Source organism: Nipponia nippon, unplaced genomic scaffold, assembly GCF_047370975.1.
Source record: "Nipponia nippon isolate SJK-2023a ecotype South Korea unplaced genomic scaffold, ASM4737097v1 scaffold_5, whole genome shotgun sequence".
NCBI lineage: Eukaryota > Metazoa > Chordata > Aves > Pelecaniformes > Threskiornithidae > Nipponia > Nipponia nippon.
In genome coordinates this window covers 4,683,397-4,706,834 of record NW_028262369.1, presented here as the reverse complement: position 1 = coordinate 4,706,834, position 23,438 = coordinate 4,683,397, and the positions used below count along the sequence as shown (strand labels likewise).

Here is a 23,438-nt window from a genome sequence, read left to right as displayed (position 1 = left end):
AGAACACGTGCACTGACGTACGGGTACTCTCATCCTTGCTACTCACACGAGTACCACAGCACAAGCCAGAAGCAGGAGGTCCTTAGTAGTCTCAGTGGTCTAGGAAAGGTAGTAGCCTGCAGCTTGAGTTCTCAGTTGTCCTTAGAGATAAACAAGCCCCAACAGTTCTAATTATTTCCTCATACCATCTCTTTCCCCAGTACACATGATTTAGGCTGGAATTGCTGTACATTTTAAGAAATTGTAGAAGAAGATCCAAGTTCTGTCAGACTATCAGAGGAAGAAACGGTCCATAAAGCTTGTGAGTGTTTCCAACACCCAGTGGGTTGGGGTGGGATGGGTACACCAGACTACCAGTCTGTGTGCAATACCCCTTTGGCATGGAAGAGCTGATCTGAAACCCAGCTGCGCACATGCAGCAGCGGCCTCGCAGACTCAGGACAGCGGATGCAAAACCTGCCGCAGGTGCGTCCAGCCTTCGCACTCGAGCAACGAAAAATAAGAGATGAGTGGATTTTGTAGATGGAAACTCAGGGCGCTTGCCTGCTGATCGGTATTTCTGCACCAATTCACGGCTTGGCTCACGCTGGCTCGGGGGAAGTTTGCTTTGATTCAAAGTAGTAGTGTGGCTGGAGCGGTGAGGAAGATGATTTTCACAGCGGCATTTTGCAGAGATGGTGAAGTAAAGGAGTGCTTCCAACACGGGAAAAGCAGCTGCAATTTAGCTCCCTACTGTTGGTCGGAATGTTGCCTGGTACAGTGCAAACACCCTACCAGAAATGGTAAATAATAAAAGCGTAAAAACGGTAGAGAAGGGATCGCCAGGGTCCGAGTCCTCAGTGCCAAACTGCCGGCCGACGCCTCGCCCTCCCAGGCGCTGGAGCCGGGCTCGGCCGTGCCCCAGGGCTCTGCCCCGGCCCTGCGCGGCAGCCATCTTCCCCCGGGCCTGGCCCCGGCCTCGGCCGCGGGCCGGGCGGAGGAAACCACCTCCCGGGCGAGGACCTGCCCCTCAGGCGGGCAGCGCGGCGGCCGGCTGTCACCTCACGGCCTTCGGCCCCGCCGCCGGCGGCTGGGGGGAAGCCCGAGGCGGGGCACCGCCTCACCCCGCCCGGGGAAGGCCCCAGCGCCAAGATGGCAGAACCGCCCCGCCCCGCCCTGCCCCCGCCGGCACCGCGCCCCGCGCAGCCCCGCCGCCGCCGTGGCGGGGCCCGGGCCCCCGCGCTGCCGGCCGGGCCCGGCGGGGGCGAGGGGCGGCGGCGGGCGGGGCCGCCTGAGGGCCCGGCGCATCACGCCAGGGGGCGGGGCCGGCCCCGCCGAGGGCGGCGGAGGAGGCCACTGCGCCTGCGCCCGCGGCCGACGACGTCTGCGCACGGGTGTGTGACGGCGTAACCAATCTTGCGCTCGGGCCCGCCCCCCCGTGCGTCCCGCTTGACGGGCGTGCGGGCGGCCCAATCAGAGCCCGAACCGCCGTTCAAACCGGCGGTGCCGGGGCGACGGCGGCCAGTGGAGCGTCAGGGGCGGGCGCTGGGCGGCAGCACGTTCCCAGGCGTCTCCGAGGGGCTTTTACTGTGCTCGGGGCGGCGCCGGCGCTCAGTGTGTTTGGAGCCGGCGGACGGGCGGGCCGGGCCCGGGAGCATGGGGGTGAGGTAGGGCCGGCCCAGCTGCGGAGGGGAGGCGAGCGCGGCTGTCCGGCGGGGCCGGGCCTGCGCGGCGGCAGCGGCGGGGAGGGACGCGGAGCCGGCCGGAGGATGGAGGACAAGAAGGAGGAGGGCGAGGCGGAGATCCAGGAGCACGGGCCCGAGCACTGGTTCAGCAAGTGGGAGCGGCAGTGCCTGGCCGAGGCCGAGCAGGAGGAGGCGCTGGCCCCGGAGCTGCAGGACGAGGCGGCGGCGCAGCCCGAGCACAAGCAGCAGAAGCTCTGGCACCTCTTCCAGAACTCGGCCACCGCCGTGGCGCAGCTCTACAAGGGTGAGCGCCGCGGGGGGGGGGGGGGGGGGGGGCACCGCTGAGGCAGCTGGGGCGGGACGGGGCTCGGCGGGCGGCGGAGCCCGAGCGGGGTGGGTCGGGGGCCGGGGCCAGAGAGGTGGCGGTGGCCGGGGGCGGGGGGGGTGAGGGGTGGTGGCGGCCGCGGAGCCGGCGGGGGTGGGGTGGGAACGGGGCCGCGGCGTCACAAAGGGGATGTGGCGGCGAGAGCGGCCTGGGCAGGGGGAGGAGCGGGCTTCCGGCCCGGGGGCTCCGCGCCCGTCCATAGAGGCAGACGGGAAAACAAAATGGCGTGAGGGGGGACCGCGGCCGCTGCCCGGACATCGCCCTTCGCGGCCGCCGGCGGAGCGGCCCGGGCCGGCGGAGCCGCTGGGCCGGCTCTTGCGTCGGCCCGGTCTGGCCGCCCCCCCCCCCCCCCCCCCCGCCTCGCCCCCCGGGCGGGCGGCTGGCGGAGCGGTCGGCGCGGGAGGGCGGCCGGCGGGGCCGGGCCGGCCCCGGGGAAGCAGGGCGCTCCGGCGGAGAGCGGCCTCGGCGGGGGGCCGCGCCGGGAGGGTCCGGGTCGGCGGGGGCGAGCCCTGAGAACGCCCGGGGAGCGGCGGGCTCCGGGGGCGGGCAGGGTGGGGGCAGACCGGGAAGCCCGGCCCTGCCGGCGGCGGCGGCTCCCGCCGCCCAGCCCAGGGAAGAGGCTCCGACAAAATGGCGAAGTGAGGGGCCGGCCCCATTGTGCGGCGGGGGCTGCGGGCGGGGGCCGGGCAGGGCGCTTCCCCGGCGGGCTGGGGGCGCCGCCGCCGCTGCCCGGGCCCGGTCCGCCGCCGGCCCGCCCTTCTCGGCCCTGATCCCGAGTTGCCTTCGGAAGGTGGAACAAAATGGCGAAACCTAACATGGCCGTTCGGAGTTGGTGACTCCAAAATAAACAGCGTGTGTCCTTCCCTCCCTGCAGACCGGGTGTGCCAGCAGCCGGGGCTCTCCCTCTGGGTCCCCTTCCAGAATGCCGCCACTGCGGTCACCAACCTCTACAAAGGTAAGGGGCTGCCCCCCGCGCTGCCCCGGCAGCCCTCCCCGCCGAGCCGGGCCCCACTCTGCCTCCTGCCCCGGCTTACTCATAAGCAGGGCCTGTTAATGTCTCTTATTCACCCTGATAAAATCTAACCCGAGACTGCTTCCTGAATCTTGTAAGTTTTCCCTGGGCCACTTTAGCTGATGCTAGCTGAATCTTTTCTGTTGCCTCACGTCGGTGACTAATAATGTAAAAGCTGTTTTACTGCGAGACCCTTGAAAAAGGATGTTTTTAATATGTGGCTTGCTCTCATGAATTCAAGGGAAGAGTGCAATAGCTTATTAACCAGTACTCAAATATCTTGCATTTTGTGTGTTTTGTGGTGTATTAAATGTTGGGATATCGGTATAATACATGTACATTTGTGGTGAAGCAGAGGTTGGGTTTAGTGCTTGAAGACTTCTTCACAGATGTTATGTGACAAAGTTTTATCTTCTTGCGACAGTGAGGCTTCTGAAGTAAGCCTCCCGGTTTATTTTAAGCATTTGAATGTCATTATGACTGTGTCCAGGGTGGCTGTAAGAAAGCAGTGTTAGCCAGAACTTGGATAAGGGTGCACACTGCCCGTGGCTGTGCTTTTGTGCTGTTTTACTGTGTATTTCTGTCAGGATCTGTTTCTGAACTCTGCTGTTCTTTGGGTTGTCACAAGAATTCTTGTTTGCGGAAGAATCATTCAGTGGTTTCTAGTTTGTTTGAAAGATTGTACAAAAATGATTTCTGTATCAGTGGAGGCTTAAATTGGCACAGTATGAGTCCCATTGTTACTGTCTTCCATTCCTAGGAAGGAAAAAACTTTAAAGTTCCAAATTGTTGTTTTTCTGACTTGCAGTTTGATTTTTTTTTTGAGTTGTGGGGTGTTTTATTTTTGTCTGTACAGCATTATATATAGTTCTACCTGTGTGTTCTTTCATTTGCCTCTAGTTTTCCCATTTTGGATTTGCTTTAAGCAATTGAACTTGGTAACATGTTCGTGATGGCTGGTCAGGTTTCTGACAGGTGTGGACAGAGCAAGGAGGAAATGCAGATGCATAACCCTCGCTGCCAAAGACTTGACTCTTGCAGAAAGTGCATTTGGATGTTGTGTATGTGTTGTAGGTCATATAAAGGGGCAGCACATCATGTAACAGGGTAAGTGTTAGCCTGAGGGAGTAGGTCACTAGAATGTGGTCTGGGACACCAGTTGCTTGAGTGTGGTGCTAGAGTAGCAGCAGGTAGTGTTAATAAGTTGTCTGGAATAATTACAGTCTTTTTTTACAAATGGCATTGCTCTCACTTACAGTGTCTTTACAAAGACTTAGGCTGTTTATTTTGTGTTAGATCATTTGATTACTTGTGCTATAGGCAAAATCAGCCCTATTTTTCTGCAGTAATGTGATTAACAGAAGAATGTATGTATGTGGTGATCAGGGAAACTAGAATTTAAGTAGGAAGCTGTCTTTAGTCAGGTGTAATGGAATACTCCAAAAAGCAGCACCTGAAACAAATCTTTCCTTGAAACAGATTTTGAAGAAGTGCTGAAGTACCTCAGTTATTCGGAACTGCCATCTTGCAATTTTAAATTAACTTCCAAATGGGTAGAAATTTGTTGAGAACACAGGTAGAACCATCTAGGCACTGGCAAGTTGGGGTCTCTTAATGTGAATTTGCCTTCCCTAGTGATGAACATTGGCTCTTTAAAAATCTCCTGTTGTTTCTCACATACTCAGTAATGTTTGTGTTTTGGAGGGCTCTGTCAAAACCCTGGAGAAGTACTTGGTGTGGTAAACTGAGCACCACAAACTGCCTCTTGCCTTGTCAGCTGGTTTCTGATTTGATAAATGTTTGGAATTTTGAGGCATCAAAATTCTTTTAACAAGAGCTACATGAGGAATAGTGCGTAAGGAGAATGCCATGATGTCTTGAATGTCAGCATTTTTTCTGAAAATAGATTAGAAGTTTAATATCACACCACACTGTGAAGGTCTTCGATCACGAATTTCCGATCGGTGCTGGTGATAGAGGCCTTATTTAAAGACATCTGATCATTTTCCAGATTGCACTAAACAAGTGAAGGCATGGATGTAATGTAGGATTTAGGACTTAAGACCACTGCAGAAGGCCTTAGGCATATATTAGAATAAGACTTCTGAACCTACAATTTACCTTATTTTGTTAAAAAAAGCTGAATGCTTGGTAATGTTAGTTTTGACTTAGTAATTTCAGGATGTAGGTAACTTGACTGCTTACATTTTGCCAGCTTAACTTTATAAACAAAGTAGGTGTGGCTTTTACTGTAAAAAATCTGATCTTTCCCAGGGTAATGACACTTGAAAATTGTCTGGGCTGCATCAGCAGTCAGTGTTTGACCTCATAACTAGTTCGTAGTTGGTTCTTTGTAAAGCATTCTTGTCTAGAAGGAAAGCAGGCTATTGATATAAAACTGGGCTCCTCACCTCTCAGAAGGACTTTGTCAGGGTACTTCAGGAAGAGATTAAAGGAATATTATCAGTTTCCAAATTAGCTCCGAAGTGTTTGGGTAGCTTTTACTAGTGAGGGCGTTGGAGCCTTAGCTGCTGTGGAGTAGAAAATGGCTGGAGGAGTGATCTGTCATGTTGCCATTGCTTTCACAGGAATTAGCATTTGTAAATCTTCTAGCCTTTTGGTTACAAAGCAGCATGGGCAAAATACTCTTAGAGTACATAGAAGTAACTAACATGTGAAGCGTACTCTACGTATACCTGTACAGCTTATATTCTAAAAGCCCCAAGATTTACCTATGATCAATTTGAGATGTTTTTCTCTTTTGGTAGGTTGTATTATGTTTGAAGTGCTGCTTTTTGATAGTGTAGATTTTAGTGCTGTCTTTTTGTGGACCATGCAGTGGTGCCTTAGAATATAAGTCTAAGAATAACATTTAATAGTGATTATTTTTGGGGTTTTTTTGAGTGTGAGAAAACTAGTTTAGATGTGTGTGTCACTGTTTACCTGTAAACCAATATCTTGGACAGCTGTTCTTAAATCTCTTAATATTGTTCTGGGCAAATGGCTCTTATGTTGGACTTCATTAGTAAAGCAAGAATATAAAAAGCTGTTTTAATCTGCTCTGCCAGATTTAAAAGAAATCTATGGAAATCAGTAAATGAAATTGGAGTGGATATGTTGAGGTCTTTTAATGGAGCAAGAGCTAACATAGCAGTAATTTTCATAAAACAAATACCTGTTGGCAAAGCTCTAACAAATTCATGACAAACAAGATGAATGTAATTGTGTAGAGAACATGTTTTGTCCCACCTCTTACTGTTGTCTGAAACTTACTCATACCTAAACTATAGCCAGAAGTGTACTTACTGAAGTCTGAAAGTAAGGTAATATAAGGCATTTAAGAGTGCTTCTTAGAGGCACAGTTATAATTGATGTGCACAGGTGACCAGTTACATGAATGGAGAATGAAATTGTGTTTTGTAGCAGAATGAATTGTAAATAATGTATTTAAAGCTTTTGTGTATCAAATCTGCAATGGGATCTTAAATGGGGAAGGAAATTTTTTAGACTTCCTTTGTAAAGGGTGTGTTGCCTAATTGAAAGAGATTGGGGACACTTGTGTTCTAACTAGTTTCAAAACTATGGCCTCCTGTGAATTGCCTCTGCAACTGAAATTTGGATGAAACTAGAGGGATTCGAAAGAAACTTGAGTTTTCTGAAAATTCCTTGCCTATCAGAATCAAGAAAAGCAGTTTTTGCTTTTGGTTTTGTGGGGTTTCTTGACTGTACTGATGCACTTCAAGAGTGTGTCTCTTAAAGTGCGTTGTCTGTTGACTTAAGTACCTTCCTCAGACTGACAAGCTCAGAGTGTGTTTTTAATGTTAGTACAATACGGTTTCGTAAGCAGTGCTGTAGTGTTGACCTGAAGTACAGTAAATGCTATTTAGGTGGTGCTTGAGTTGCTGCTGACTTTTGACTTGTAAAGGGGGTGGAACTTTCAGCTAATATTCTCTTTAGGTTTATATGACTCATCCTCAAGGCTAGCTAATTTGTTACAGCTAATTTGGTACTGCGTTACAGTAACCTGTAAAAGATATCCTTCTTTCCTATGGTTGACAGGAAGCCGTATCAGTAATGTGCCATGCTATATGTTGCTCTATCTGTAACACTTACTAAGAAAACTTTTTTCTGTCTTCTTGCAGAAAGTGTGGATGCCCATCAGCGAAGCTTTGATGTAGGAATTCAGATTGGCTATCAGCGTCGGAATAAGGATGTGTTAGCTTGGGTTAAAAAACGCAGAAGAACTATTCGTAGAGAAGACTTGATCAGCTTCCTATGTGGAAAAGTTCCTCCTCCAAGAAATTCTAGAGCTCCCCCAAGACTGACTGTAGTATCCCCTAACCGAGCTACTTCAACAGAAACTAGCTCATCTGTAGAGACTGATTTGCAACCCTTCCGTGAAGCCATAGCTCTGCATGGTAACAGTAATTTTTTCAATACTACTTGGTTAAAATTGGGTGGGGGTTCTTAAAGCATGTCTGCTTCTTGGCTGTTGTTGGTGTACTATGTCATGTACCTGATGTTCCAGCTGAAGGTATCTCCTTAATTCTCTAAGGGAGTTTTTGCATGTATAAGGCAAATAGCTACTAAAAAGTTGCATAGTCAAATATTTTGAATGAGGAAAAGGTATTGTATAAATGCAGTTTGGATCTGTAATATTCTACAGCTGTGAACTCAACAGTTAAGTATCAACTTTTGGTAGTGTTTTTGAAGCATGAAGAGACTTGGCATTGTCATACCAATGCTAAAGTAAACAGAATTCTTGGAAAATGATAATACTATGCTACAACTAGTTAATTATTAAGATTTGGCTAGTAGCAAATAACTAGCAAACTTTTGCAGGGTTAGGGAGGGATATGAAGCTTCTGTCTGTGGGGTACCTTCTCTCCCTCTAGTACCCTTGTTGTGTATGGATAATAGGGTTTAGCATTCTCCTTAAAGTACCCTGGAAAGGGTAGTTTGCTTGCACATCATTGCAATAATTGAGTCCTGTTCAGAACTTAGTTCTAGTTCACTTTCAGTCTTAAATGTCTTCCAGTGTCATACTGAATTTCCTTCCTTGCCATTCATCACCAGCAGTGTTGGTGGTCTATCTTTTCTCCTTTTCAGATAGGAATATTCAGTAGCTTATTCTGCATTGGACTGTTACCTAGCAAGTGATTAAAAGTGTTTTAAATTGCTCCTGAGGTGAAATGAAACAGTTCACCTGTGGGTTTTATTCCTTCTAAAATTCTAAAGGGTAGCAGATATCTTGAGGTACAAATAGTATACCATTCTAAAAGCAAAGAATCAAGCTATCTAAAAGTACAACCTGTGAAACTTAAATTTTTACTGTCTCAGTGTTCTCAGTGGGGGGTGGAATTAATGAGTTAATTAGATGAGTGGATTCCTGAAAATGCTGTCTTTGCTTCTGCTATGCTGTGGTGGTTTTTCAAGATACATAAGCCAGACACTGTTACTGTCTAGGTGACAGCCTAATTCTGGTATTGTTTGCTGCTCTGTTGCCATTTAAATCGAGCATGCTTCTACCCAGTCATGTAATTTTTGGCAGTTTTCCTTCTCATATTGGAAGCTGGCTAGAGAATTCTATGTACCAGTATTGCTTATTCAGTAGGTAAAGCTAATTTCATGAGGAGAACAACTGCAGAAGCTGCCTCTCACTTGATATGATGTGATAAACACCCTCTTAAAAAATCTTGTTTTCTGAAACTGTGTAGTTGAATCTGGTGTGCAGTTGGCTTTAACTATAAAGGCTTACTCTCAGGTGTGTGGAAGCTGGGTAGACTTACTTCAGCACAGTGAGCTTTCAAGCAGAGTAAACTCAGAGGCATTTTTACTGGTGATACGGCTTTTTTCATGTCCTTGTGTTGTTTCTTAGCACTGCTTTGTATAGAGGTGGTTTATGGAAGTCACTTCTCTATCTTGTGGGAATCTGAACCATGAAGTACAAAGTTTTTTCATATTCCCTAACCTAATATAGGGTCCTGAGGACTGTAGGAAGTTCTCTGCTCTGTACTGGCACTGCAGGGGCTGGAAATGCACTCTTCCCCTTCATCAGCTGGTTGACAAGATTACATGTCAGTCACCTTCTGGATTAGGTTCTCCTGATATCAGTTTCAATCTGGTCTTTGACACGAATGCTTTTGTGCTAATCCTTTAGTGACTAGGCTTGTGTTTGGCCTCATAACTGTTTTTAGGTTATTGCCTACAATGTCTGTGTTCCTCTAGCTTCTCCCTTCCTTTTCTTTAACATTAAGGAATTTGTGATTAAACTATCTCCCAAACTATTTTCCTATTTATCATAGGGCTTCCCAGAACTATGTTTTGATTTTGAAACCTGTGTAGGATGTTCAGGTGTGTGTAAATTAATGCCCCCTGTAGGGCTATGTTTATCTTAACTTTTGGCAGGCTGTTTAAAAGTGGTTTGCTGCTTCTAGGTGTTGTGAGGAAACATGAGAAAACCTGATGATATTGAGTAGCAGTCTCAGCAAGTGTTCAGGACTAAAGGTTTAAGGGGAATTTTTGACTGGCATGTAAAGGAGTGAGGCCTTGTTTTGTGCTGTTGGGCTTCCTGTGCAAATGGAGTAGTTCTCTATTGGTAACATGGGTGGGCTGAACTGGGTTTGATGGGTAATGCTAGAACTTGCTGCCCTAAGCAAGGTCTCTTTTAGTGAAGCAAGGGTAGGTATGAATCTGTGTCATGACACCAGATAAAGCTGTGTTGAAGTTGAGCTGGTTTATTGACTTCTCAGAAATAGGTACTAACATATGTCTAATGACCATGGTGCTATAACTTGTTGATCTTGCTCTTTGATGGAGGCAATACCTGTCTTTTGATCATGTAACCTCTAAATGCTTCATAATCACATCTGAAAACTTTGACAGAAGCTGTGGTAACAAAGTAGCTAATAATTAAATATTCTGTAGAACATCAAACACAATTCTAGGTGTATGCCCTAGACTAAAACATTAGAGAAGAAGAGTATCTCTAGCTATCAGTACAATCTTAAAACTGTGTGCTGCATCTGAAGAGAAATCTGTTAAAATAGAACTTTTAAGCTTACCTCTTCTATCTGAAACCTTGTTGTATCTGACCTATATTGTAGTTCAGCAAGGTAGTTAAGTTTTCTTGACGAAAGCTAGGGATTTTGAACCCAAAATTTAATCTTGTGATATTAGTTATCAGTAGTTTTTGTGCTATAAGGAAACTTGTTCTTATCTACTGTTCTGCTTTTAAGACTTGCTGCAGTAGCTAAAAGCAAAATGATCATGACAAGAAAACCTATACTGACACAAGACTGTTTGTGATCTACCTTTTAACTCTGTGGCATGTGTGCTGTGCAGCTGTTGGTGAAATCTTTAGTGTAACTTAAGGGTACTTGAGAATGAGTTTTTGGAACTAAGTACTCTCTTGAGAGTTAAACTCTGGTAAATAAAAAAAAATATCTTTGCCCTTAATATCAGCTTTCCATTATTAGTGTGCTGATGGGTAACCTTTGAAATAAAACACGGCTGGAAATTTGAACTGTGAAAACCTGAAAAGAAACTAAGGCCTTCCAGAAAAGCTGAGTAGTTAGGTCAAGGTAATATATGCTATTTTACTCTGAAGTTAAAGTGGATTTTTCTGAAACTTCAAGAACTGTGCATCTGATGATGCTTAGCATTTTAAGATGTGATAGTAGAAGATAAATACCTTTATTGTTCAACACCTGAAATAGAGTAGGGTTTTTAACTTCCACCAGGCCCTAAATGTCATTACAGTCAGCATAGGTATGGATGTATCTTCACCTACTTTCTGGATACGTATTGCCATATCCAATTCTGTAAGAGAAGAGTTTCAAATGACAGAATTACATCAAACTGAGCTAACAGTCATAAGATTTCCAAAAAGCTGACATGTGCCAGGTCACTTTCTGCTTGGCTGTAGCTAGTGTACAGTCTTGCAGTGCACAGTCCATGTTTGAAATGATCCTTTGGTCTGTTAACATTGGCTGTGTTCCATGCTTTACAAACCATTCTCCCAGCATAATGGGAGAAAATGCTACGATCTGAGGCGGGGGAAGAAGCAACTATGGGAAGGCAATGCTGAAATGCATTAGACTTGAGCATTCTTAACTAAAAATGATGTGAATAGGCAACAGCACAGTGAGGGAGTGTTAGTCCTTTTTGTTCCTTAGCTTTAATGTTTGATGTATATCATTAATGTGATTCAGTCTCTTTGAGGAGGGGGAACCCTTGCTCTAGCATGTAGAAGCATGTGGCTTGGCCCCTTTAAAGAGCCTGAATTTTCATTAGGCCTTCTTAATCTCTTCTCAAAATATTGAACTGCAATAAACCATCAGCAAGTTGTTAGCAGAGAAGCAGTTGATAGAGGGGATGGGAGAGCAGAGTTCAGGTTAGTTTGAAAGAGTTAACTTAAAGGTTGTGTCTGTGTATTATCTATAGCCATCATAGTTGTGCATTGGTATGTACTGCTAAGACTTGCTCTTTGAGCAGTACTGTGAAAGGGTATGACATAGAGGAGTCACAGGGATCTGTCTGCCTGCCATTTTGTATTTATCTGGGGTTATTAACTAATTCTTGCTTTAGTCACACTTATCTAAGCATGAATGTTCTTTTTGATACTTCCTGATTAAAACTTCTGGAAAACAACAGTTAATACTATTACTATACCGAACAGTAGTTATCCAGTATATTATGCTTTGGTAGTGACCTGGATAACTCATACTCATTATGGACATGGTTATAGTGCAGATAAAACAGGATTTTCAGCTTGTTAGGCCAGTGTTGGTGAACTTGGTAATTTTAAGTTGACAGTTTTAAGTATTTCATACTCCATAAAACATGTACTTTTAGCCAAGCATTCTAATCACTTCATAGTTTTGGAGAGTACTTAGTTATAGATTAGCTAGTATTGGTCACAATTTCTTCTATACTGCAGCTTTTTGTAATGGTACTATAATAAGTGCTTTAGAATATAGCTTCAGATAAAAGCAGAGCTTTTGTGAAGTTACTGGCTATGAAATACCGTATTGTTGATGACTTGACTGAAAGATATGGCAGGAGTGAGAATGTAACAAGTACTGCAAAGTATTTCAGATATGCCCTCCACTTCAATCCTTCCAAGTTTAAAAAGGGAGAAGGAGCCATGTGTCCTTTCTTAAAGGCCTCTCCGAAAAAAGAAAGTGTCTCCTATAGAAAGCAGTGGGAGACTTCAGGGGTGGTTGCAAGACTGTGAAAGGAGTAAAGACATTTAGTAGCTATTTGAATCTCTATCCTGTTGTATAGATAATACTGATGTGCCTGTGATTAGGTCATGTTGATCACAATACAGAATTTGAGGTTGCGAAATAGTGTTGCTAACAGTCATGTCATCTTACTGTTTCCTAGTATCTATTAACTGCTTGCTTTCTGCTTTAAATGGTTAAATGCTTTTTGGGAAGAGGTCTCGGAGTCCACTGAAAACTTAAACTCACAATAATTCTTAATAAATGGGTTTTCTGAGATTTTCCTCTTTGCATTACAACAAATTCCCAAGAAAAAATCAGCTGTGGGTCACGGTTTAGTTTTGGATCCTGAAAGATGCTTTCTCTGTCAATAAAAATCTTTTCTATTGCATTGCTGATTGTCCTCAAAGACGTTGCTTCCATGAAATGGCAACTTGATATTTCAGTGCATGCCTTGAATTTTTTAGAGTCTCCCATGTTAGCTTCGTTACCCAGTCCTAAACTGTGATCTAAATGTTTTGTTTGACAGTTCTGCTCTCTTAGATTGTGTAGTGCTATGTAATATGGTTAACTGCCAGTAACTGATACCAAATTATCACTCAGTCTGTTAGCATGCTCAGTAATGACTGTTACTCACTAGTTCAGTATTAAATACCTGTATGAGATGCAGGATTAAACTGCAACTAGAAGTCTGTGTTGTGATGCAATATCCTTCTACTCCTTTGTAGAAATGGATTTGAAAGTACTCTCCTGCCTTTGACACCAGGTTTGATTGAAGATTTTAACTTCTTGATGATCTCCTGAGAGCTGTTTGTGTATTTAAATGTACAGTGATTCAGTATTACCTAAATATTGGAAAGTCAATGCCTGCTTGAGGTGTTGCTTGCAAACCTTGGCAGTCTGTTTCAGAATATGCTGCAGAATATTACAGATGCATCTTTTAATTCTGACTTACATCTACTACTTTAAAAAAATGCTTGTTACTTGAAAAGGCCCTACCTAAAAACATAGTTCTTGAGTGATGCAAAAACATGTATTCTGACATCACAGGTCAGTTTTGGGGCTTATTTAAAATAATTTTTCTTTCCTTATTTGGGCACTAGACATAATGAAAAGATGTCATGATAAAACTGAATTAGTATATTGGCCATTTGGGTTATGGGTTGTATAATATAGGAGTAAATGACTGAAAGTGGTGTAAATTGTTGACTCTCAGTGGAAGTAACAGCACTGAATTTGTGTGTTCCGAGCAGTGTTGCTTGGAATAGTGATGGGGGGGGGAATCTCCGCAATCAATTTGGATTTGAAACAATGTCGCCTTCTGTGCACTGTCAAATTTTTTCCAATTTAAATGTAAAGGATGAATTAATGTTTTTTCTAATGTATATCATGCCAGTGGAAATTAAACTTGCTGTTGTCTTTTGAATTGTGAAGTGATTTGTTACCTGCCCAAATTTTGCATGTTGGTGCTTTATCCAAGTTATGGTATCTGAACTGGCTTTTTGCTCGTACATCTATATGACCCAATTAGCTGCTTTACTTTCATTCATAGATGTATAGGAGCCTCTTTTCATAATGGTTTTGAATTTAAGCTTGACCTTAATCTGCAACAAACCTTGCTTCTGAATTACTTTCTCAGTAAAACAGCTTCTGCTATTTAAATACTTTCTGCCATTGTGAATGAAGGATGATTTTACTATTAAAACCTGCAGGGTCCCTATCAGACTTCAGCACAACTCAGAAGCATGGTTTGGAACCCCACTTAGAGCTGTAAGCAAAAGCTCTAAGAAAGCATCAGTGATTAGTGGCTGTTCCTCCTTGTTGTTGCAGAATGCCCAATCTGTGTAAAAGTCTATCCTGGGCTGCTACAAGATCTAAGCTTTAAATGTTCATTCAACAGTAATGTGCAAGAGTGAAATTGGTTGACCTGTTTTATCCTGACTTTCAGATCAACCTGCTGTCGCTGCAGATGGCTTTAGAATTTATCTTCCAGTTTCTGGTAACTGATCTAGTAGCTCTAGCAGTCTTCACAGAGCCTCTGAAGTTACTTGTTTGGCCTATCAGCAGCTAATAGATAGGGTTTTGTTAGGCTTTACTTGTCAGCGTGTGGCTTCTGGCTGCCTACTTGACTATATATGAAGATGTGTATTAAATGGCTTTGCACATGCACAAGATGTGTGATGGCTGGACAGAGGTACAGTGTGTTTGAGACTGGAGAAAACCTCTGAGAGCTCAAGACTTTGAAGGTTACTGAGACACAAATCTTTCTGGACAGCTTAAAATTTGCTTGTTCTTATTGCTCTGCTGTTCATCTTCCTGCATGACTCTTGCTTTGGTAGTTTATCTCTAGGGCCAACAGATGTTTTTGTACTTTCCTAATAATAATCAGATTTGAAGCAGTTATGACAGCAAAGGTGTTTGTCTTACATCTGAGCTCTTGTTTATCTACAAATGTAGCCCGAATTCCAAATTGAGCAGAATTGTTAGACTTTTATGTACTAGCCCTTACTAAACTTATGTTTTGGAATGTCCTGCTTTTGCAAAGTTGTGATAGTAACATTAGTGAAGACAAAAAGTTTAAAGTAGTATGAAGTTCATGGTTCTCTTGTTTATGGCCTTGTTTCTACAAGAAAAAAACACTTTTGGTTTTAATTAAACATTTTTATTAATAACCTGAACACAAACCAAAGTGATTGCAGGGTACCTGTGACAGTGGTTTGGATCACATCTGTCAATAGCAGATTTTGGGGGATTGTCATGTGGTCTTGCTTGGCTTATTTTTTATTTGTAAGTGCTCTTCTGAATTCTGATAATACTACTGTGTTGGCTAATAGCGGCAGCCATGAAATAAAGCTTTTATGGAAATGCTAGCTGTGGCATAGACCTGTCTGAGATCTGCTGTCATGCTGCAGTTTTCTTTAGAACTGTGGTGACTGAGGTAGTAAAAGGGAGCAGGGTGGTGGTGTTTGAAACAAGACCAAGTCAAGTCAACCTGGAAAGCCCTTGGTAGGGGGATTTTCATTCTGTGTAACTATTGGTCTAGTGTGAAGCCTTCACATTGAAATAGTCTACTCTTGAGTACGTACACATATTTGAAGAGCATGTTGTGCTTGTGGAGCTAGCATTTGCCATAGTGTGCTGTTACAACCTGGTGTATGAGCTCACTTTTAATGTCGTAAAAAGCAGTTCTAGTAATTACTAGATTCTTACATGGACTAAAAGCTGGGAAGGTGTGGTCTGGACTTCAAGTAAGTGTGGTACAAATAATAGGATGAAGTGCCTTTAACATCTCACTAGAAGTCAGATAAGTGTCATCCCTTCTGCCACACATGGGAAATCAACTTTCTTTACTGTTTGACCTAAATGCTTTTTCTTTTTTTCCCCTAGGTCTTAGTGGTGCAATGGCTAGTATAAGTGTTCGCTCAAGTACCCCAGGCTCGCCCACTCACGTGAGCAGTGGCTCCAATGCTAGTCGAAGGAGAAATGGACTCCATGATGTTGATTTGAACACTTTCATATCAGAAGAAATGGCACTCCACTTGGACAATGGTGGAACTAGAAAGCGTACCTCAGCCCAGTGTGGCGATGTCATTACAGACTCACCAACTCATAAACGCAACAGAATGATCTAAACTGCAAAAATTTCAAACCCACCATGCTGCTTGAAAGCCACTTGATCCTCAGAGTACTATTGAAAAGGAAACATGAGGCCATCTTTCCATATTCACTGTTTAAGACAAATGAATTCAATAATTGCCATAAAGGAAATTTTAGATATTACATTAGATGCCTCTTGTAACTGCGGCTTTCTTAAACTATATTCTTAGCAGAGGACATCAGATATTGTGTAGTAGTTAGCAAGATCATCATAGGCAAACATGTATCCGTTCCAAGGCTAAAAGTGACCTTACTTGTATTCTTAAAGGGAAAGGAAATTTCAGATGTTTATTTGGTTATAGAATGCTTTTTTTTGTCCTTATTTCCTGCTGTGTTGAGTATTTGCTTAAACAGTATTGCCAGTTTGACTGAAATTGTCTACAACATGACTTGGCATCTTTGTCAAAACTGCAGGCTTCCATTTTTGCAGCACTGTACCATGCACCTAGTTTCTCTATAGTAACAGTGTGCAAGTTATAAATATTGGACTGTACCCTTTTTAGTTTTAAAAGCAGTTGATAATTCTGGTGATTGTGTGATAATGTAAAGAGGTGCTATGATGGTCATGCGATTAATACTTAATATTGAATCAATACAAGGGTCTTTATTGGATTCACTTTGTGTGTTTTAGTGCTCTGAAGTAGCAATATTAAACTTTTCCCCAATTAACTTCATAGGCTTTTAAATCAGTTTGAGAAAATATATGTACTTATTGGTATTATCCTCGTGGTAATCATACACAGTGCAGACTGCACCAGTGCTGACCTAAATTTAGAGAAAGATGTCCTGTAATTGGAAAATAGGCTTTTCTGTTCAGTATTAGTGAGGGGTAGGTTTTGTGTACACCCATATCCCATTTTACATTTCTTGTGAAGTAATTGCCCATTGCTGGGGAGGGGTGGGAGGAGAGGGAATGAGGGGGAATAGTTGGCAAAGGGGTGTGTTCTAACAAGTAAGACTTCTGGTCACATGTGGAAACTTGGACTAACTTAAAGAAGATTCTGTGTGATGCCATCTCCTTCAGGAGGGAGTGACATGCAGGTTCTGTGAAGTGCTAAGAAAATAATTTAAAACTGGAAGTTGATTATAAAGCTCTGGATGAATTAAAAAGCATAAACGGCTTTCTTTTTGTGTTGAGCTTACATTCATAGGATTGAACTCTGGCTGCCATAACTTAAGCATAATCTAAAACTGAACTAGAGAACAAGACTGATGTGCTGCAGATCTGTTTCTGAATGGGAAGGATATGTGTCAGTCTCAAAGAGAGTCCTAACTATTTTTACATGTAGATGCAGCAAGTCTCTGGTGGAGAGTTCTGGCTTTTAGGGCCTCACTCTCTGCCTAGGAAAGGGATAATACAGGAGGAATAAGAAGATGAAGAGCTCCAAACCTGCAAGTTGGGAAGGGGTGTTTAGCAAGGTGGTATGCATGCTTTAACTGGAAGCATAGGCTGATTCTTGGATGAAATGCAGCTATGCTAGATTCACAGTACTAAAAAAATTGTGGTGTTCTAGCTAAGTTAAGGCACCTTGAGCTCCATGTTAATACACAGCTCTTCAAGACTTTTGCTTATGTGCTTGTAGAGTCAGATTTTTTTATATTATCTTCCCTGTTTGAAGCAGACTTCACTGTAGTTTTGCTCCTTTTTACCCTGATGTCCTCTCATTGGTGTTCTGTAGTCAAGGCAAGACAGCAATGATGTGTTAAATTCTCAGCATTCAAGGCTCTCACTAAGAGCATGATCTCCTTGCTTTGTGGTGCTTCCATCAAATTTCTTTACATTGAAGAGCTCTTGAAGATGTCAGCAGTTGCACAATACCGTAGCTAGAGGTTCTGTAGTTTAAGGGACAGTGTAAGAACTGTCTAAAGCAAGATGGTAAAAATTGTTCAAAGCCCCCACCTGTGTTACGTAGCTGAACTTGCACATCACCTGAAGACTTGGTATACATTAATTTCAGTTATTAACTACGATTCATAAGACTTATTTTATGTAAAATATTAATACTGCCTAAAGCTAGTTTTCATTTGGAGACTGCATTTTCAACAAAGATTTGAAGATGGTATCTAAATGTATGTTAGTATTTATTAGGCTGTTGGCAGAGGGATTTTTCTGTTCCAGAAGAAAAAAATCTGGAGTCCTGAACAGAAAGAACATGTGTGAGAACCATTCTTCAGCTCTTCTGTTTATTCATTAACGGGCTTGTACAACTAAGATGCTTATGCTCTGCAACTTCTAACACACTTTACTATTACGTGTGGTAAAGGTAACATCATATTGGTATCAGTTCTGCATATATGGATTGAACTGTAACAGTGCTTCTGGTCTAACCCAAATATACAGAGCCTGTTCAAATTACTTCTCTTCCTTGCAGTGAAATAAATCCTTTTAATGCTTTGAAGTGTTAATTCAGTCTAGTACCACCTAAAACTAAATTTGTCTTGCTTTTTATTTAATTTATGCCATTTTTCTTTGAAAGAAAGCAGGCTTAGTTATTAAACTGGTTGCATTAATGGCTTTTTTTTGCTTGTACCTTAAATATTTGGCAACTTTTTGGTTGTTTTTTGTTTAGCCCCAACTGTTGTTTGCTCTTTGTTAACCTCTGCCAGAATGATCAAAAATGCATGTATTCACCTGGGAAACATAAGGATAACAGGTTGTCTCTTAAAAAAATAAAAAAAAAGTCTAGTACCTGTTGCTTTGAAGACTATTTCTTGTGCCAGTGTAGAAAATTGATGTTCTGGAAATAGCTTTCAGCTATTATCCAAACTGTAGCTCCTGGAGCCAGAAGTGAGTTGAGTTCCTGTAAGAAACACTGAATTGAGAACTGTTTAGTTTGGTAAAAATGGTGCTTACTTTTGCTTTCTCCTATGAATCGTATAGTTGACCAGTCTCTTCTCCATGTACATCAAATCTAACATGAATGTGCGGCAAGTTACATAAAGTACATCCTGCACTGAAGCTACTGAGCTTGGCTTGCTTATTAATGAAGTAAGTTTTAAATGTTAAATTTAAATCTATATTACAATAAAGTAATGCAAAAATGATTTTGGCTGAAACTGAAGTCCTGCAGTTAAACTTACTCTCAAATGTGGTTTACCCAGCTGGAGTAATAGAAACTCTTAAGTCATAATAAACCTAATAAAAAAAATCAATACAACTAATCAGGCTGCTTTGTAGTTCTTTAAGTTTCTGAATAATACAGTCCATCAGCAAACCCAAAGCAAGATGTGATTAATGTGAGCTGAGAGGCTTTTTTGGTTCTGTAGGAGTAGGGTTTTTCTTCAGGAATGCAATTTGCTAGTAGCTGTTCAGTCTAGCTACACTTAAGAGGCTTTCCTTTGTCTTCTGTGGACTGATGAAGATATTAAGAATTGGGGCGTACTGTTGCTTTTGTACACCATGTTCTGCAGAGTTTAACATCACTAATACTTAGGAAAAGCATCTTAAACTGTGCCACTTCAAAGCTCTCTAGAAAGTTAAGTGGTATTGACTTCAAGAGGAGAGCTTTCCAGTCTCTTGCAAAAGATTCTCTGGACTTAAGTGAAATGAGGTGCTTTAATTAGCAGCTTTTCCTGCTTTATGTGTGTGTCCCTAAACCTGCAAACTATTTTCTACTTATGTGCTGTATTAGCAGGTCTTTGAATTTCATTATGAAGGAAAGCTTTATTTCACAGGAGCTTTTAAGCTAAAAATGTCTTTTTTTAATTACTGTTAACATTTTTTCACTTCTAGCCAATGAAATGTTCCAGTGGGGATTTGGAAAGTTTTCTTAAATGACTTTCTAATAAAACAGCATCTTTTAAATGTTAGCCTGGAGCCATAATACTTTGGCAGAAGTAAGGAATGCACACCTGACTCGTTCCACGGAGTTCACCGCACCAGGCGGGGCTGCTGCTGCTGTCTGGGGTAGCCGCAAGGCTGGTGGTGCTCGTTCCAGGTCCTCCGGCTGCTGAAGGCGATGGGGAAGGCACTGGCACTTGTCAGTAACTGTGCCTCCCTCTAAAGCTTTCCTGGTCTGTGTGTATAACCCCTGGGGACGGTTTGAGGCTGGTAAACTTTCTCTGACAGCTCCTGATGAAATGGCGCTGTAGTCAACGCTGGTGCTTTCTGCTGTCGTGCTCTCACTGGGCCCCTTTCACACTGTCTCAAAAGGGAAACTCAATATGTCTCAAGCTCACAGGGGTGGTAGTGAATAAACCAACCAAATCCACTTCGGTGTAGTATGGAAGCATCGCCTAGCTCCGTGTTGTAAGAGACTCGGAAGCAGAATGTTTCTCTGGGTAATGAGATTCCAGTGTTTCCTATGTGACTTCATTTCGACTAGTGATGCTGCTGCTCTCGTGGCTGATGTTACAGCATCTGTCTGGGGGTTTTGATCACTGGGACTGTACTTGAGGGCTGTATTTTCATTGACTAAGATGGGATGTGGTGGGGGAGTGCAGAAGAATATGACCTTGTCGGAATCTGCTATGAGCCCACTGGGCAGGCACTATGGTTTGTAGAGAATCTCGAATGTCAGTATAAAAAGTACGGATCAATTGGCTACAAGAGCATCTAAGACCACTCTTCATCATGCTTTGTAATATTTCACCATTCTTACAATTGACTGTTTTAAGCATAAAGGTGAAGCTGGTTCTGATGCCGGAGAACAAGGCTATGTGTGAAAGGAAATACCGGGGTCCTCGTTCGTGTCGTCGCGGTGTAACACTCTTGCATCTTTGTCAGAGAGAAACTCGTGATGCTTCTCCAGCTCTGAAACTCAAGCCACACAAATTCTGGTATTTTGTACATCTGGTGTTCTTTTTACAAGGCATCAAAGCAGAGGATACGAAACGTTTGCGTTTACACTAGGTATACTAAGAATGTTGTTCTGAGTTTCTACTGGAGTTCTGATAGGGTGGCTTCAGCTCCCGCCCGTGCAGCCGTGTCTGCCTTTGCTCACAGAATATCGCCAAGGCTGAGAAGTCCAAAGGTTAGCGTTTGCTACTTTATTAATACATATTTTTGGTTTTATATTGGTAACTGTTTGAACCTAGCTTTCTTGTTTTGAAGTGAATTCCTGGAGTCTTACTTATCTATAACGCAGTATAAGACGAGGAGAAAATACTGAGTTTGTTCTGATATTTAATTAAGCAATTATTTGATCTTATATAGTTAATAACTTCAGTTGTGTATAGTATTGCTTCTCTACAAGTTAATGATCTTTAGACCGCTTTCAAACCACAAAAATCTTTGCATTTTTGGAATGCTTTAGGCCAGTCTTGTTTTTTTAAAAAATGCCTACTGTGCCTTTGCATATAATTAAAATTTTAAAGCTCTGGGGAGAGTTTTGCCACAAGTTGGCAACAGTGATATCACCTTGCATCTATTTCATAAAGCGTAGCTGAAGATAACTTGCAGAAGACAGCATTAGTTTTCTAAACCCTGTTTTCCTATTCTCTCTAAAATCACCAACAAAAAGAAATGTGTGGATTGTGCTTAGAGGTGAGTGGACTTCTCAGCTAAGGTGGGCCATCTCCTAGAGACTTGCATTGAATATCCCACCAATAATCCAACTCTTCATCTTACTGAGGGAACCACAGTTTGTATTATTTCTTCCATCTCTAAGCCTTTCTGCTGGAAGAAGCTCACACAGTTAAGTCCGCTCTTCCATGGCTACGTTTAAATGACTTCTCGCGGAAGAGCATCTGTGATCTCCCACGGCAGGCAGGCTTTTTTCCTCTCCCTGGAGAAACTGTTGTCATTAATGTGAATCACTGAAGATGCATTTCTCTCTCCTAAAATAAATATTTAAGTCTGATTTAAGTGATTGTAGTTTTTCGAGTAGGAAACTGCTGAAGATGCTCTGGATATTGTAGCTGCAGAGGCTTCTGTGCTGCCAGATGACAGTGCAGTGGTGCAACTTGTCTGGAGTCTTAGATTACTTATTAAAAACTGATTTGTCTGCCTCTGCTTGCTGTGTAACAGCTTCGCATGTGGTCTTGCCAAAATTCAGGTTTCCTTAGGCCTAGATGCATTTCCCAAAATATAGGCAATTCATCTCTCCCACGCAGAAATTGTCCAGGAAAATGGGTTCAACGTACTTACATCCTAATAGTTGGGGTCTTTAATAATAGTTTCAACACAAGAAGGCTTAAGAGTTCCTTCAGAGTTAGTTTTCAGGTTGATTGGATCTCTCCTGAAGCACTCGCCCACAAGCCATGTCTGCATCTGGTTTTCTTCCTCCTGTTTGTGACCATGGCCCGTTCTGACCCGTTTTACGCAAGGACCGTCTCCCTGTGCTGAAGGCAGCGTGTCTGAATGTCGAGATATTTCTGGTAAGTGCTTGTACACGATACAAGGCGTTTCTTTAAAATGAACGTAAATCTTGGGTTGCCCACAGGTTGGGGGATCTGCATCCTTGGAGAGACTCAGGACTCAAGCAGATACAGTCCAGAGCATCCTGCTCTTGGACCTGCTTTGAACAGGGTTTGGACCAGGTAACCTCCCGGGCTCCTTTTCCACCTGCATTAGTCTAGGATTCGCTATATGCTGTCCTCCTTAATGCAGTTTTATCCATGAGAGGGGTGAAAGACACTGGTGTCCTTGCTGCCAAGTAACGCCTGCTGCTCAAATACCAACCGACCACTGATGATAACTTAGGAACGGAGGATTTTCCTTTCCTACGAGGCACATACTCCTCTGGAAACTTAAAGGTTGTTCTATCAAAGTTGCCACTCCATAACCTCCTGAGGATATGTGGCCCTGCAAAGTAGAAACTGGTCCGAAATTTGATTACTTGAATTTCTCGCCTCTGTGTTGCATGTTTCATGGGCGTTGAAGTAACAGAGTTGTTTTGGGCGGAATTGTGAAGCTGCTGCTGTGGTGGATGTTTGCACTACATCGTCTGCTCAGCTGATGGAAACATCACCTCCAAAGGACAGGAAAGCGTCTGCCAGAGCTTGGCTTGGATAAGTCATAAAAATGCCATTTTCTAAGAGGTGAAATTCCAATTAGGAGTAGCTAAGTGCTTCTGTATTAAGGCCAAAGCCTCTCCTCATTAATGTTTTGGCAAACTGGTAAGTGATATTGCACAATTCAGAGTGAAACTTTGCATGTTGGCTTCTGTTGGTGTACATTTTGATGTGATCTGATATAGGGGAAACGGGGTAGAAAAGTGAAACTGTCAACACAGATTAGACATATAATCAGTTAAAGCTCTGGTTGTCGTTATGTCCGTTTCTCCTATGACTTGTTGGAGACAAATGGTAAAATCATACCGGTTATAAAGGTCTCAAACTTTCCACTTACTGGACTCTGTGCTGAAGACTCGGAAAAGCACCAGGTGGATAATGGCTACTGGAAAATGTTTTTCACAAACCTGGGATACTGCCTGAAAAGTAGAACATGGATTAGAGTTACTCTGTTCCAGTCTAAGATCTCCAGAAGTGCAGATCTTTGAAGTTGTTCCAGTGCCTGAGTTTGTTTGCTGTGAACTGGAACTGCGTTACTT

The 23,438-nt window shown here is 43.1% G+C and overlaps 1 protein-coding gene across 2 annotated transcripts; it reads left to right on the top strand.

Annotated features, from left to right (window-relative positions):
* The first annotated feature begins 1,509 nt into the window (after nucleotides 1–1,509).
* On the top strand, nucleotides 1,510–18,990 carry HAPSTR1 (HUWE1 associated protein modifying stress responses). Of its 2 annotated transcripts, XM_087731803.1 has the most exons (4): nucleotides 1,514–1,968; nucleotides 2,924–3,004; nucleotides 7,204–7,479; nucleotides 15,676–18,990. In XM_087731803.1, exons 1-4 carry the CDS (start codon nucleotides 1,749–1,751, stop codon nucleotides 15,918–15,920), a joined length of 822 nt encoding a protein of 273 aa, XP_087587929.1. In that variant the 5' UTR covers nucleotides 1,514–1,748; the 3' UTR covers nucleotides 15,921–18,990. The 2 variants fall into 2 exon arrangements, with proteins under 2 accessions (XP_087587930.1, XP_087587929.1); XM_087731804.1 differs by lacking the exon at nucleotides 2,924–3,004 and having other exon boundaries at nucleotides 1,510–1,968.
* The last annotated feature ends 4,448 nt before the right edge of the window (nucleotides 18,991–23,438 follow it).

Excerpts from the sequence above, each read along its gene's own strand:
- HAPSTR1 (XM_087731803.1), top strand. The coding sequence starts at position 1,749 with ATGGAGGACAAGAAGGAGGAGGGCGAGGCGGAGATCCAGGAGCACGGG. Across the intron at positions 3,005-7,203 it reads GGTCACCAACCTCTACAAAG|AAAGTGTGGATGCCCATCAG; the intron begins GTAAGGGGCTGC and ends GTCTTCTTGCAG. Across the intron at positions 7,480-15,675 it reads TGAAGCCATAGCTCTGCATG|GTCTTAGTGGTGCAATGGCT; the intron begins GTAACAGTAATT and ends TTTTTCCCCTAG.